Source organism: Poromitra crassiceps (genome assembly GCF_964638095.1).
Source record: "Poromitra crassiceps genome assembly, chromosome: 26".
In the NCBI taxonomy this organism is placed as follows: Eukaryota; Metazoa; Chordata; class Actinopteri; order Beryciformes; family Melamphaidae; genus Poromitra; species Poromitra crassiceps.
In genome coordinates, this window is record NC_139640.1 from 14,866,276 (window position 1) to 14,881,930 (window position 15,655).

The following is a 15,655-nucleotide window of genomic DNA, read 5'->3' on the forward strand; positions in this document are numbered from 1 at the left end:
ATCACCACACACACGCCCATTTGATAAGATTATGCCCAAAATAAACCCTGAGGAAACTGAGGTTTTGGGTGGTGTTTGATTTGGGATCAAACCATATCTGTTTCTAGGTGGGGTTGACCGCAGGAGGGGGAATAATGAGCAGGCTAACTTCAGGGAATAAGGGCTAGGCTATAGAGGGGAAAGTGAACTTTGTCACTTTGGCCATGTTCACATTACAGGCAAATCCGATTTGCTGCTAAAGTCATTGAGGCCATTTACACCTGGCGTTAACATGTGGTTTCTGCCATCAGATTGCAATCAGATTGTATTTTATCACTTCAGCCTGTTTCCATTTACACCTGGCGTTAACATGCATTTTCTGCAATCTGATTGCAATCAGATTGCAGAAATGGTTGTCCTCTCAATCCGCATAAAGTTGGTGTATCCAGATTGAGAGGACACATTGCATTTACACTTGTGTTCAATGTGTACACAATGCATCCCTGACCACCTCCGGAGGTGGTTTGGCCGATCAGATTGCAATCCTTCTTCAATGCGTTTTGGGGGTGTTTACACCTGGCATTTCAAGTGATAAAACACAATCTGATTGCAATCTGATCACAGAAAACGCATGTTAGCGCCAGGTGTAAATGGCCTCATTAATCATCATTATCTTGATTGGTTTCCCAAATCTGATTTGGGAGAGTGTCCGCACGGCCACAAATCTGATTTGGGCAAGTGTTCAAGTCAGATCTGTGTGTCCAGACCTCCATATGTGGTTTGGGACAAGTGACACAAATCAGATTTGGAGCGTCCAGACTCATAAAACCAATCTGGATAGAATCATTAATAGGTCACTAAAGTTCACAAATCAGATTTGGCCTCCTAGTCTGAACATGGCCTTTGTCACCTGCGTCAGGGCACCTCCTGGACAGGACCCCATCTATTTTGGGAACCTTTGATCTACATTCCCATTGTTTACCATTGATTCCACATGTATTTAAACAGTTCAATCCAATCTAGATACTGCTTCACTTCTACTCATAAGAAGAATGAAATGGTTAAACGTTAGAACACTTCCACTGTGAACTTGATAAAAAAGTTTGATGTTTGATGCTTATATTGGACAGACATTGGACAGAAGAACAAAATGGTCTGAAGCAAAACAAGTGCAATAATGTGTCAATAGAAGTTGTAAAGATATCAAATAAGACATGTGCTTTAAGAAATATGTAACCACAAGTGAGCATGCTCATCAAACAGATCATCTTTAATTAGAATTAAATGGTTAAACTTTAGAACACTTTCCACTGTGTTTTATATCTTTACAACTTCTATTGACACATTATTGCACAGTTTTTTTTTATCAAGTTCACAGTGGAAGTGTTCTAAAGTTTAACCATTTAATTACCCTGCTGAAAAAACCAGCATACACCAGCATAGCTTTTCATGCTGGTGTACCAGTCCAGCATAAAAAAAAACTATGCTGGTACACCAGCATACAATGTTGTGTTTTGAAAATACAACATTTCATAAAAAGTAATAATAATAATACAAGTAATAATAATAATAATAGTAGTGGTAGTAATAATAATCATTATGTTTTTAAGGTATTTTTTCATGAGTTTCATGAGTTGCTTCATAGACACTTGTTTTTGTGCAAATTTGGGAAGAGAAAACAATAGGAAAACGATGCAATTGACTTTGAGGCCATGCAATTATTCTCACAAATTTTCAACCAACACCAATTGTGTGTGTGTGTGTGTGTGTGTGCTTTGCAATTCCAAGGTCTCTCTTTGCTCCAGGATGAGAGCATACAAAAATAACATGCATGACTTTTGTGAAAAATGCCTGGAGGACCAAACATGTGCATCACAATCTCCTCCACCACCATGACCATGCTGGTCCACCAGCTTCACGAGCACAACCATGCTGGTCCACCAGCTTCATCAGCATGACCATGCTGGTCCAAGGAGGGAAGATGTCTGAAAATGGATTTGTTATAAATATAAAATATTTATTGCATTATTGTTCACAACATTGTTTTTTATACACATTGCTTTGGATCTGTTCATGATGTTTTCTCTGAATCGTCCCTATAATCCCAACACGATACACACCAGCAGTGTTGGGCGGTTATTATTTCCCCCCAGTAACAAGTTAGTGTAACGGATTACATTCTCCAAAAAAACAGTAATAATATTACAGTTACTAATCAGTCACTTCAAGTTACTGCATTATACTTTCTCCAGCACTGGCAGTTTTGTTTGAGCATGCCTCAGGTTAAGGTTGCAGGGCTATTTGTGACACAAACAATGCAAACATGCACCTTGTGTCATGATAGAATGCGTTGGACTTTGTCATCTTGCCGACATTTTGTTTGGGTCTACCCGTTTGCCCCTGTTGCCAATTTTACAACAGCATTATTAAAAACTGAAACCGTTTAAAAGTGTCTCATCATCACTTTCATACATACATGCAGGTATGCTCTCCATCAATCATGTATTTTTTTATGGATTCATTCATAGGCTGTAGAGAAAAAACGGATAGTCTGAACTTTAGACTATACGTTCAGACTCTGAAGCCTCAGCCTCAGCTGTGCTTACATTAGGCTTTCATTCACACGTACTACGCACACGCAAAGTCAGAATTTTGATGAGAAAATTCAAAAAATTTGCCTACCAATTTTGTGGGGTGTAACGGAAAAGTAATACTGTATAACGAGTAGTGTAACAAATGACTGTTGGCAGGGAGTAATAAAGTAATGTAATAATATTACTTTTGAACAGAGCAATGAGTAATATATTACTTTTGTGAGTAATGAGCCCAACACTGCACACCTGAGTAGGACGTTTGCCAATACAGTTTGGTCTGTAATAAAAGCGCAACATAGCCAGCCAGGTCAAAAAGCCCATTGAGGAGATGAGCCACGTTGAAATGATGCAGGAAAAGCAATAGCCTATGAGGCCATTTACACCTGGCGCTAACATGCGTTTTCTGTGATCAGATTACAATCAGATTGTGTTTTATCACTTGAAATGCCAGGTGTAAACACCCCCAAAACGCATTGAAGAAGGATTGCAATCTGATCGGCCAAACCACCTCCCGGAGGTGGTCAGGGATGCATTGTGTACACATTGAACCTGAGTGTAAATGCAATGTGTCCTCTCAATCTGGATACACCAACTTTATGGGGATTGAGAGGACAACCACTTCTGCAATCTGATTGCAATCGGATTGCAGAAAATGCATGTTAACGCCAGGTGTAAATGCAATCAGGCTGAAGTGATAAAATACAATCTGATTGCAATCTGATCACAGAAAATGCATGTTAGCGCCAGGTGTAAATGGCCTCTATAATACTTGTGGTTTGAAGTGGTCTCTGACATTATGAGTATTTACAGTGGCTTAGCTTAGCAGATAGCTTAGCTTAGCTTAGCTTAGCTTAGCAGATAGCCCACATGACTTCAGTGAAGAGAGAGACAAAAGTAGTTTGTTGATCATCTTGACTGCAAAAAGAAAAGAAGAAAGGCACCAACAACACAGGACTGGGTGAACAGAGTGCCTAAGTCACGCCCTCTTTGGAGTTCGGCATGGAAAGAGATGATAGATAGTAAAATACTTATAAAACTAGTTTTACTTCGTCAAACCAAGCAATTAAGCTATATTCCGAATCAGGAGAGACCATAGAACAATTATACACCCAGAACCCCCCCCCCCTCCCCAAAAAAGAGAGAGAGAGAGAGAGAGAGAGAGAGAGAGAGAGAGAGAGAGAGAGAGAGAGAGAGAGAGAGAGAGAGAGCGAGAGAGAGAGAGATTTCCCCCCCAGAAATGTTCTGTGGTCCCTCCTGATTCTCAGTATATCTGAATCGCTTGGTTTGGCAAACTAAAACTCTTTTTTATGAGGATCTTTTCTAAACATGTATGGGAAAATGAATGGGCTTAAATCTCTTTTAGGCCCCATGCTGAACCCAGAAGACGGTGTGACATTTGCACTCTATAGCTGTGGTGGTCTTCACTTGTCTTGCATCTTCTCCAGGATGGGGACGATCATGTCGAACTTGGGTCTCTTGGCGGGGTCTTCGTTCATGCAGAGCCGCATCAGCTTACAGATGTGGGGGGAGATCCCCGGGGGGATGGTGGGCCGAAGACCCTCCAGAGCCACCTGAGCAGGCAGAGAGAGCCACTGTTAGTGTCCGTCCATACAGTACATACAGTACATACATACATACATACATACATACATACATACATACATACATACATACATACATGCATGCATGCATGCATGTATGTATACATACCGTACATACATACATACATACATACATACATACATACATACATACATACATACATATATACATATATACATATATACATATATACATACATACATACATAAATACATACATACTAGGGATGTTCATCAATTATCGAAAATCGATAATTGATCGTTAAGGAATTGATTCGATCATGTGGAATTTTGATCGATTATTATTATTTATTTATTTTATTTTTTTTGCGGACTAGGTTTGGGTGGAATTCGCTCCTCCTCGCCCCACTCCATTGCACAGTCGACTAACGTGAGGTGGAGCTTCATATAGTCTCTAGTTTTCTGGCTGGGCACGGGCCTTTGTGCCAACAAAACTGTTTTAAACATGGGGAATTCACACCGGCATGCGCCGGGGACACAAACAAACGCACCCAGCGGTCTGCGGACCTCAGTGAGGCTCAGGCCTGTTGATTTGACTCTTGTGCTGTCAGCTAAGCTGGAAGACGCCGATTGCCTTACATCATGTAACCTGACATGTAACATGTTTGTTTACCTGGCCACAGCGCTAGTGTCTGATATTCTTACTACACAGCGGCATCGCCATTATAGCTGGCCGAGAACGCGCAACGTTATTACCAGACCAAAGTAAAAAAAAAAATATATATATATATATATATATATATATATTATTATTATTATTATTATTATTATTATTATTACGCTATCGATAATCGATAATTGATCGTTAACTTTCCCGATTTTCGATTATGGAAATTGTTCAAAATGAACATCCCTAATACATACATACACAGTAATGTCAATGATGTTTTATTACAGAAAGTGTATGAAACCCATGACCAAAACAGTTGCTCATTATGTTACTTAATATAATGAAAATAAATGATCCTTCCTTTTGCTGGGGACCACCTGGAACCCCCTCAAAGACCCCACTTTGAGAACCACTGTTCTAGACATCTAGGTCTATGCGTGATTAAATAAATGCACACAAACCCGTACATGCGCACGATACAATTTGATACGCGATATGGGTTTCACAATTTGATAAAACAACAATATGATGTCATAAATAAAAGTTGTGAATGACAACAACGTAAAGACTATGCAGTTACGTTTATTTCTATAAGCCACAAATCATTCTAGCAATGGCAGAATGTCACCATCCCAAATGCACTCCCTCACTCACTCACTCACTCACTCACTCACTCCCTCACTCACTCACTCACTCACTCACTCACTCACACTCAGTCAGTCAGTCAGTCAGTCAGTCACTCCCTCACTTAAACTCAGTGAGTCAGTCAGCCAGTCACTCCATCAGTCACCTTCATGCCTATCTCCATGTGTGAGAGGTCAGCGAAGGGCACCTCTCTGGTCACCAGCTCCCACAGTAACACGGAGAAGCTCCACATGTCTGCGGACCTCCTGTTCATGTCCTCGGGTCTCTTCTGTAGGGCTGACAGGAGAGGAGAGGACAGGAGGCACAAGGATTCACAAGGCGCGGACGGGACATACATAATGTGACACGGGCTGGTGAAAGGGTAGCCTGGTTAAAACCACCTGGATCAGGGTGTCCGGGTAGTGTCCCCCGTGTTACCTCCGGCTTGGTCGGGTGTCGATGCAGGCACGATTGGCTGTGTCTGCGGGTGGGAAGCTGGATTAAGCCCTCGTTCGCACAGGACGCCGAACGTAAGCAGAACTGAAGCTTGAAGCAGGCACAAGCTGAACGTATTACGCCTTACTGTTCACACAAGACGCCTTGGGCCCTATCTTCCCAAAAGCGCTAATTTAGCGTTTGCGCTCGTTTTAACGCCGTGCGCAATGCAAATTGGGGACGGACACAAGCGCATGCCTGTGATAATTGTACTGGGCATTGGCTGCAACAATGTGGTGATAGATGGCATTATGCTATCGTCAGCAGCGCGCAATTACTTTGCGCTAAGAGCTTTGAAAAGGACCTCTTAGCTCTTACACGCAAATACCTCTCTGCGCTGGGTTGCGCACCATAATCTCCGTGCAGCGCACCGCAGTGCAAATAAAATCCCTTTTGGATATGTCATTACGCACAGCCTTGCCACGCCAGGACATCAAATTATGCTGCTAAAATTGGGTATTAGCAGATAATTCAGTGAGGCAATCAACTATAACTCACTGAGAAACTTTTATCACATCGCAAAGAGGGAAATTAATTGAGAAAACTTGTTGGACAATGGACATAGGCTATTTACCGTCATAACCCGAAGGGTCATTGGCACCACAGACGATCTGTCAATAAGCTCCCTCTGTCCTCGCACGAGTGAGTACACTCTATTACGCATGGAGAGAATTACAGCATATTGCATGCCTCGCGCAAACAGCCATTGCGAGACGGGAATCTGATTGGTTTTGATTGACGTAATACACAGCATTGCCTGGCCACACCCGTGAATAATTCTGGTAGTTAAGACCGCCCAAATCGCGTTTGCGCATGCATTTTGGGGCGCAGATGATTTTGGCACGGCTCTAATTTGCGCTTGCGACACGTGGCGTGAACGTTTGCGCACCCCGCCGAGGATTGCATCCCCAACATATTTCGGGGCTGTTTTAACTTAGAAATCAGGGAGGTCACGTCTACCAGACAATTATATCACTTTTACATTTCTGTATAAATCATTACAAGTATGCTCCCGTGAGGTGGGGATGCTTTTTTTTGCTGCTGGGCGGGGGAGCAAAACTCGGCAGAACACCTGGCGGACGGCGCAAGGCGCATATCTTCTTCAACTATTTTCAGATTTCAATGTGTGACACATCATTTGAAAGTTTACAATCTGCACTTTCATAATCTGTAAAAACTGAAACATGACCGTGGCCTACTTGAGTGAAGATAAAGGGGGACTAGCCAGCCGGTTTGTCTTCATTCAACACGAGCAACAGAAGAGAAGCAGTGTGACTCTGTCTGAACAGCTGGGACTAAATGACACAGGACACGGACAGTATGGATGACGAGGAGGTGTGAGGGGGAGGTTGGGAGCAGGCGGGGAAGGAGGAGGAGAACGAGGAAAAGAGGGGTCAGTACCTTCAGGGGCCATCCATGCCGGAGAGTACATCCTCCCAGGACACTGGAAGGAGAACTTGGCATCGGCCATGCTTATCCTGGCTGTCATGTCTTCATCGATCTGACAGTTAATCACATCAGCTCGTTAGTGTTAGACTACTGCACTAAAATGCACTAGTCATAAATGCTCTAATTACCAGTGTTGGGGGTAACTCATTACAAAAGTAACATATTACATGTAATATATTACTTTTAGCAGTAACTCAGTAATATAACTTATTACTAGGATTTCAGTAATATTATGCCAGTTACTTTGTCAAGTAACTCAAGTTACATATTGAGTTACATTTTATTAAATCAAAGCACATATTTAAAAAAGATGCAATCATTTCCTAATCAAACTGTCTTACCATAACATGCTTGCTGTTGAGAAAAAGCCGTGAGACCATTGGTTCTAAAGTGTGGAGGAAAGCCATGCCACTGGCAATGTCCAACGCAAACTTCACTGCTTGGGTCTGATCAACCACCAAAGCTGAGGAAGAGGAGAGGAGAGGAGAGGAGAGGAGAGGAGGGGAGAGAAGAGGAGAGGAGAGGAGGGGAGAGGAGAGGAGGGGAGAGGAGAGGAGAGGAGAGGAGAGGAGAGGAGGGGAGAGGAGAGGAGAGCAGAGGAGAGGAGAGGAGAGGAGAGGAGAGGGGAGGAGAGGAGAGGAGAGGAGAGGAGAGGAGAGGAGAGGAGAGGAGAGGAGAGGAGAGGAGAGGAGAGGAGAGGAGATGAGAGGGGAGGGGAGGAGAGCAGAGGAGATGAGATGAGAGGAGAGGAGAGGAGAGGGGAGGAGAGGAGAGGAGAGGAGAGGAGAGGAGATGAGAGGGGAGGAGAGCAGAGGAGATGAGATGAGAGGAGAGGAGAGGAGAGGGGAGGAGAGGAGAGGAGAGGAGAGCAGAGGAGAGGAGAGGAGAGGAGAGAGGAGAGGAGAGGAGAGGAGAGGAGAGGAGAGGAGAGGAGAGGAGAGGAGAGGAGAGGAGAGGAGAGCAGAGGAGAGGAGAGGAGATGAGAGGAGAGGAGAGGAGGGGAGATGAGAGGAGAGGAGAGGAGAGGAGGGGAGAGGAGAGGAGGAGAGGAGAGGAGAGGAGAGGAGAGGAGAGGAGAGGAGAGGAGAGCAGAGGAGAGGAGAGGAGAGGAGAGAGGAGAGGAGAGGAGAGGAGAGGAGAGGAGAGGAGAGGAGAGGAGAGGAGAGGAGAGGAGAGGAGAGGAGAGGAGGGGAGGGGAGATGAGAGGGGAGGAGAGGAGAGGAGGAATTAATGCTACGCAGCCATCATGCGCACACCAGCATGTAGTTAAAAGCAACTATAGAAAGTTTTAACTTGACAACATAAACATTCTAAATGGCCCCTATCTTACTTCCTGGTGCAGTGTTTGCTAATACAAGAGCTGACAGTATATAAGCTATGTTAAGAGGCTATGGTTTACATTGATTTTACAACGGCTAAGAGGTGTTTCTCGGCACACCGCGTTGTACAATTCCGTGAAAACCGTCTATATCTCCGCCCTTAGACATCACCTCTCAATTCTAGTTTTAGGGAGACTAGATTTTAGATGTACACTGAATCATTTAACCCATTGATACCTGATGCAAAGCGGAATTTTTTTTCCGGTGGCCATATATTCAAAGCGGAAATTTTTTAGGGTCACGCGGTTCGCAGTCTTAAAGGGATACACACACAAATGAGGGGTATACATGTACATGCAAATGCTGCATCAGGTATCAATGGGTTAAGATCATTCGAACAATATACAGTAGGTAGGTTATAAATGATTGCGTACCTGTAGGGTGATGTTGTTTTTGAAAATCTCTCCTAATGTGATTGTGAACCATCTCCTGTGTTGTGTGTATGTTGAAGGTACTCACTGGTGCCCTGGTGCAGTATGGTGTGGAGGTGTTGTGTGTATGTTGAAGGTACTCACTGGTGCCCTGGTGCAGGATGGTGTGGAGGTGTTGTGTGTATGTTGAAGGTACTCACTGGTGCCCTGGTGCAGGATGGTGTGGAGGTGTTGTGTGTATGTTGAAGGTACTCACTGGTGCCCTGGTGCAGTATGGTGTGGAGGTGTTGTGTGTATGTTGAAGGTACTCACTGGTGCCCTGGTGCAGGATGGTGTGGAGGTGTTGTGTGTATGTTGAAGGTACTCACTGGTGCCCTGGTGCAGGATGGTGTGGAGGTGTTGTGTGTATGTTGAAGGTACTCACTGGTGCCCTGGTGCAGGATGGTGTGGAGGTGTTGTGTGTATGTTGAAGGTACTCACTGGTGCCCTGGTGCAGGATGGTGTGGAGGTGTTGTGTGTATGTTGAAGGTACTCACTGGTGCCCTGGTGCAGGATGGTGTGGAGGTGTTGTGTGTATGTTGAAGGTACTCACTGGTGCCCTGGTGCAGTATGGTGTGGAGGTGTTGTGTGTATGTTGAAGGTACTCACTGGTGCCCTGGTGCAGTATGGTGTGGAGGTGTTGTGTGTATGTTGAAGGTACTCACTGGTGCCCTGGTGCAGTATGGTGTGGAGGTGTTGTGTGTATGTTGAAGGTACTCACTGGTGCAGTATGGTGTGGAGGTGTTGTGTGTATGTTGAAGGTACTCACTGGTGCCCTGGTGCAGGATGGTGTGGAGGTGTTGTGTGTATGTTGAAGGTACTCACTGGTGCCCTGGTGCAGTATGGTGTGGAGGTGTTGTGTGTATGTTGAAGGTACTCACTGGTGCCCTGGTGCAGTATGGTGTGGAGGTGTTGTGTGTATGTTGAAGGTACTCACTGGTGCCCTGGTGCAGTATGGTGTGGAGGTGTTGTGTGTATGTTGAAGGTACTCACTGGTGCCCTGATGCAGTATGGTGTGGAGGTGTTGTGTGTATGTTGAAGGTACTCACTGGTGCCCTGGTGCAGTATGGTGTGGAGGTGTTGTGTGTATGTTGAAGGTACTCACTGGTGCCCTGGTGCAGTATGGTGTGGAGGTGTTGTGTGTATGTTGAAGGTACTCACTGGTGCCCTGGTGCAGGATGGTGTGGAGGGATCCATAGGGCATGTGGTGGGTGATGATGATGGGGTGAGGGGAGGGAGGTGACTGACACGCCCCGAGAACAGGCAGAATGTTTGGGTGAGAGAAGATCCTGTGGAGGAGCGGGGAGAGGAAATGAGGTGTTTATCAGACTTTTATACCTGCATGGTCTGGGTGAATACTCTGTTGTGATTGGTCGGGTCGGGGGCATACGCACACCTGCTGGCTTAAAGTCGAGCTGAACCCAAAAATGACTTTTCTTTTCTTTTAGTTCAAATACCTGGGTATGCAGTGCACCTATTTAATGATGTATGCCAAAAAAAATCACAAAAATCTAATTTCTTTAGTTTTTCACACTTTTTCACATCAAAAGTTCATTTTTCAAGATTTCATTGATAACAGTAATCTACAATTTGCTGACGTCACCTAGTACTATCAAATTTCTACCCCATTTCAACCAATCATTTCACGACATGCAGCTGTCAATCAAATCTTCATTTCAGGATAATTTTCTCTTCCAAATGAAGGGGAAAATGGCGCCTAGTGCCTGTCATCTGGCAGAGTTTCTAGCCCATAAACTAACTACTAACTTTTTGGCTGATCTTTTCCTTTAAGCAAGGTATCTACCTGTGCTAATCATCCACAGGCACGCGCTTCACAAACAGCTGGCACATGTTTAACTTTTGTGTCAGTTAGTTTACAGTATTGCTTTGGTTTGATAGTGGTGGAATTATTATTATTTTTTTTTTATTATTTTACATGCTACATGTACAGTGCGTTTACATGCAGACAATAAACGGATAACTGAGAATAATCAGTTTATGGCAATAATCTGATTTCTGCGTTTACATGCACTTTAATAATCCGACAATAGGAAAAATCCGGGTTTACATGATTCAGTCAATTAGCCGGATTTCTCTCCAGAAGGCAGCGGTAATTCCGCAATAAAACAACAAAAGAAGTTGCAAAATGCAAAATCACATTTTCATTACTTCTTTGTCCTGCTCGGAGGATGGTTTAGGTGAAAATTAGCTTGTATCTCGTTGTCGGGAGGCGTCGCTTTGGAAGTGTGAATCTGTCATATATTTCCAACTTTACCAAGCATAGCGCACAGAGACAGGCAGGCGACTGAAGCACGTCAAATAACATGAACGATACAGATCTTGACCCAACTGAATTTAAATAGCTGTCAGAAAACGGAGAGAATTAAGGTATTTAGTGGCGGATAACTTGTGTTTTGAACAGCTGAGTAGGCTACGTTTTGTTCGTATAAATCTTTTTAATCCGTCATCTGAAAAAACCCGTCACACACAGATCACGGCTTGCACACTGAGTCCAATGCGTTTTATTAATGCGTCGTTCTATTCGCAATTCGAGACAAATATTCGTCATCTCTTGTATCCACATTACAACATAGCAGTGCAGCAACGGGGAGGCAGCAGGTCGGGAAATGCCTGTTGCAGGAGCTCCGTGCTGCTCGCCTTCATCTCATCAAGCCGGCTGTGGTGCGCCATGGCCGGGGAGAAGAAGCAGAAAGGGGCCAGTGAGTGAGTGAGTGAGCAGCGCGCGTCTCCAGCTGCCTCTCTCTCCCGCAACGTGTACATGCGCAGATCTATAAACCCGAAAGAAAGCTGGTTATGCTGTATACATGCAGAGAGAAGACCGATTATTGCCCAGAAACCTAGGTGTGTTTATCGGTTTATTCATAACCCGTTTATGACCATAAACGGATAAAGCTTATCGGTTTATGCTGTTTACATGACCACTTGAATAATCAGGTAACTCAGAAATCCGCTAATAAACAGTTTATTGGTGTGCATGTAAACGCACTCAGTTATCCATGTTTGCTAGTAGCTAGTTATACATGTAGAGTACTGGTACAGTTGACACCTGTGGGGGGAACTATATATATATATATATATATATATATATATATATATATATATATATATATATATATATGTGTGTGTGTGTGTGTGTGTGTGTGTGTGTGTGTGTGTGTGTGTGTGTGTGTGTGTGTGTGCGTGTGTGTGATCTCTACCGGAGTTTAGGATGCTCCTCGTTGAAGTCTCTGCTCTTCCTGGTGCTCCAGTCTCTCACCTGTAGCACCTTCACCATGATCTCATCCCCCTGCCAGCGGCCCTGCCACAACTACACACACACACACACACACACACACACACACACACACACACACACACACACACACACACACACACACACGCACACACACACACACACACACCAAATGTGCCATCGTCTTATAGTTGTGCATTAATTATGATTTGCACTATGATACTGTATATCATCTCCAAGTCGTTGCGCTCTCATGCTGTGTGGACTTATCTTAAGATCAAGGAAGAAAAAGGCCAAAACAGTGGAGATGCAATTTAACGTTATACAATGTGGGCGTTTGGAGCATTGGAAACATCAACGATTGATACGATGTGAAATGTAGGCTATCACACTGAAATAACCCGACCGTTCAGAGAGAGACAGACCGAGGTCCGAGAGAGAGGCAGACCTGCTCGCAAGTAACGTTAAGGTGAGCCGATAAACATCAAAACACACCGCTCGCCACAACATGCCACAATATCACGATACGTTACATTCACATCGAGAAGTGAAGTCAAATCTACGTGTTAACGGCGTTGTGTAGGTGGTACTTGCAGCAACCCATGTTAAGGGCTTACCCAGGGGTGGGATACGAACCGCCGACCTTCGGCTTGGGAGTCAAAGACACTAACCACTCCACCAAGAGAGCTATAGCTCCCTTGGCGGAGCTGATTAACATGCCTTTATACTGGGGGAGTGAGTTTAACCAATCCACTCGCTACCACACTCACTGGACTCACGAGGAATGGCCTATATATATTTTTTTTTAATAATCGGTTTTTGACATTTGTGAATCGATGCAGAATCGTGCACGTCCGCATCGCGATGCATCTTATAATCGATTATTTTTGACACCCCTAACTGACACTGACCTCTCCAGAGTGGTTGTCGTTGATCTTGGCCAGGAGCGAGAGCTGCTTATAGTCAACACCAGCCTGCTTGTTGAGAGTACCGTTACCTGATCGAGCACAAAACGGAAGGATTAGTCCAACAAATAACCCGATTTGATGTTTTTGTGTGTTTTGTGAAGTGACTGTTTACTCACGGGGACGCGTCCGCATGGTGCCCTTCCAGAAGGTTTCCTTGTAGGGGACTTTGGTGGTGTTCTGGCCCTGCTTCTCTGCCTTTTCTAAGAACAGACAATCAAGCTGTGATTATGTTCATTTTGTATGGATCATATTATTTGTGTGTGTAAAAAGCTGTGAGTGTAAAAAGCTGTGTGTAGCTAGAAGGTCCTGGGTTCGATTCCCCCCTGGGACGCTGTGAACACTGAAGGAATGCGTGCTTGTCCGCATGTCCTCGAGTGCCCACCGCCCAGGTGGGGTCGTCAAAAGGGCCTTTCTGTGTGGAGTTTGCATGTTCTCCCCGTGCCTCCGGGGGGTTTCCTTCATATAGGAACCCCTCACCAAATATGCAATATCCTGGTTGCTAATGTGGTTCCTCCTCTGGTCGTTAGGGGCGCCTGTTCAGAGGGAGGGGAACTGGTTGGAATAGCGTGATCCTCCCACGTGCTATGTCCTACCGGTGAAGCTTCCCCTGTCAGGTGAAAAGAAGCGGCTGGCTAACTGCCCATGTCTCGGAGGAAGCATGGAGCCAGTTTCGGCTCTCCCCAGATCGGCAGAGGGTGGAGCAGCAACCAGGATAAATACATTAAAATTGGCACTAATGGGCGATAAAAATGGGATAAAAAATCGTGAAAAAAAAATTCTTAAAAAAAAAAGAAAAAAAAAAGAAAAAGCGTTGAGTGTGTAAAAAGCGTTGAGTGTGTAAAGGGCTTGACGATAACATATCAAATGAACCCTGACCTTGAAGCAGCAGGCTGAGGTGGGGCTTGGCTTTATCCAGAGGTGTTTGCCCGTACCTGTTACACGTACACACCTGGGCCCCGCTGACTACCAGGTCCTGAGGAAGAGGGAAACACTAGGTTAGCGGTTTTCAAACGGCGAGGTGTGCCTCCTCCTCTGGGGGGTGTGAGAGCGCTTCAAGGGAGGTGCGACGCGATGGAAAAAAAGCAGAGAAGAAGAAGAAGAAGAAGAAACTCTGGTAGCTAACTTCAGCTATGCGTGCTGTGGTGGAGCAAAATGCAATGTTATTTAGTACCTACAGTGAGAGAGGAGACAGTGTTTGGTTTGGCGTTTAAAATCTTAAAGATGTTAAAGATAAAAGTGAACAAATTTTTATGCCTGAGTGGAACATAGTCAACATACAACAATAATCGTAATAATAGCAATAATACTTGGGGGGGGGCGGGCACAGCTGTCTACATGTTCTCTCAGGAGAGGCTCACAATCATTCATTCACAGATCGGCCAGATCAGCCAACCCGAAAAAAGTATTATCTTAATATATACGTGTGTGTGTGTGTGTGTGTGTGTGTGTGTGTGTGTTGAACTACAAGCGAGGATATTGGGCTCTATTCTCCCACAGGCCATCGGCGCTATTACGGGCCTTAACCGCAAAAAAACGTGCCTTGCGCCTGTTTCGGCAAGATAGCAATAGGCTTTAGGCTGCCAAATGCGCTTTAGGCCGAATGGGCGTGGCGCAGTCCCAAAGTGGGCGTGTCGGCGCTAAATACCAGCCTAGTGATATCTTGGGACCTGGCCTACATTTAGCGCTTTGCGCTTTTGAAAAGCACGCCTATTCTGTGCCTTCACTGCTTCTTCTCTGTCACCCTTCTCTCTCTCTCTCTCTGAGTTCCCAGCATGCATTGTGTTTCTTCATTTCGCTACTAAATAGCCACCAAATGAGCCAAAATAGATATAAAAGGTAGTTCTAAATTAATGTGTAATGGTAACACAGCCTGCCATTGTCAACATTTCAATATTGGACCAAATCAAACATCGAAATGAAAATACCACCCTATGTGAAACATATATGTCCTCCTGGGCCTATATATACCCCTTGTCGAGTTAACGTGATTTAGAGAAGTAACAGCGGAACGCGCTTCGGAACGCGCTTCTAATGGCATCTGCTATACTGTGATGTCCCTCCAATAACTTGGCCCTATTTCACATTTAGTTTTACAATAAAAACACATTTATGCAATGACTTGACATAATGTAGGGTATATTTATGTGCATCATCCTTCCTGCAGCAGGCGAGAGAAAATGATATCTTTCTGGACAAACTTTCACCAATCTAATAGGCTATATTTTTCTAGCTGATGCATAGAACATTATTTTCACTTTGATCTTGCTATAGT

General features: G+C 44.4%; 1 protein-coding gene across 1 annotated transcript in view; it reads right to left on the reverse strand.

The window, feature by feature from the left end:
• Positions 1 to 3,994: 3,994 nt before the first annotated feature.
• The window catches only part of ilk (integrin-linked kinase), a gene marked incomplete at its 3' end in the record, with an annotated part of 29,222 nt that continues 17,561 nt past the window's right edge, over positions 3,995 to 15,655 (reverse strand). Inside the window, exons 5-13 of the mRNA XM_083661298.1 lie at positions 14,260 to 14,356; positions 13,500 to 13,583; positions 13,327 to 13,412; positions 12,381 to 12,490; positions 10,324 to 10,451; positions 7,715 to 7,836; positions 7,326 to 7,425; positions 5,596 to 5,726; positions 3,995 to 4,144 (exon numbers count right to left, since the gene is read on the reverse strand). Coding sequence (XP_083517424.1) covers positions 3,995 to 4,144; positions 5,596 to 5,726; positions 7,326 to 7,425; positions 7,715 to 7,836; positions 10,324 to 10,451; positions 12,381 to 12,490; positions 13,327 to 13,412; positions 13,500 to 13,583; positions 14,260 to 14,356 — 1,008 coding nt within the window. The remainder of the gene's footprint in view (positions 4,145 to 5,595; positions 5,727 to 7,325; positions 7,426 to 7,714; positions 7,837 to 10,323; positions 10,452 to 12,380; positions 12,491 to 13,326; positions 13,413 to 13,499; positions 13,584 to 14,259; positions 14,357 to 15,655) is intronic.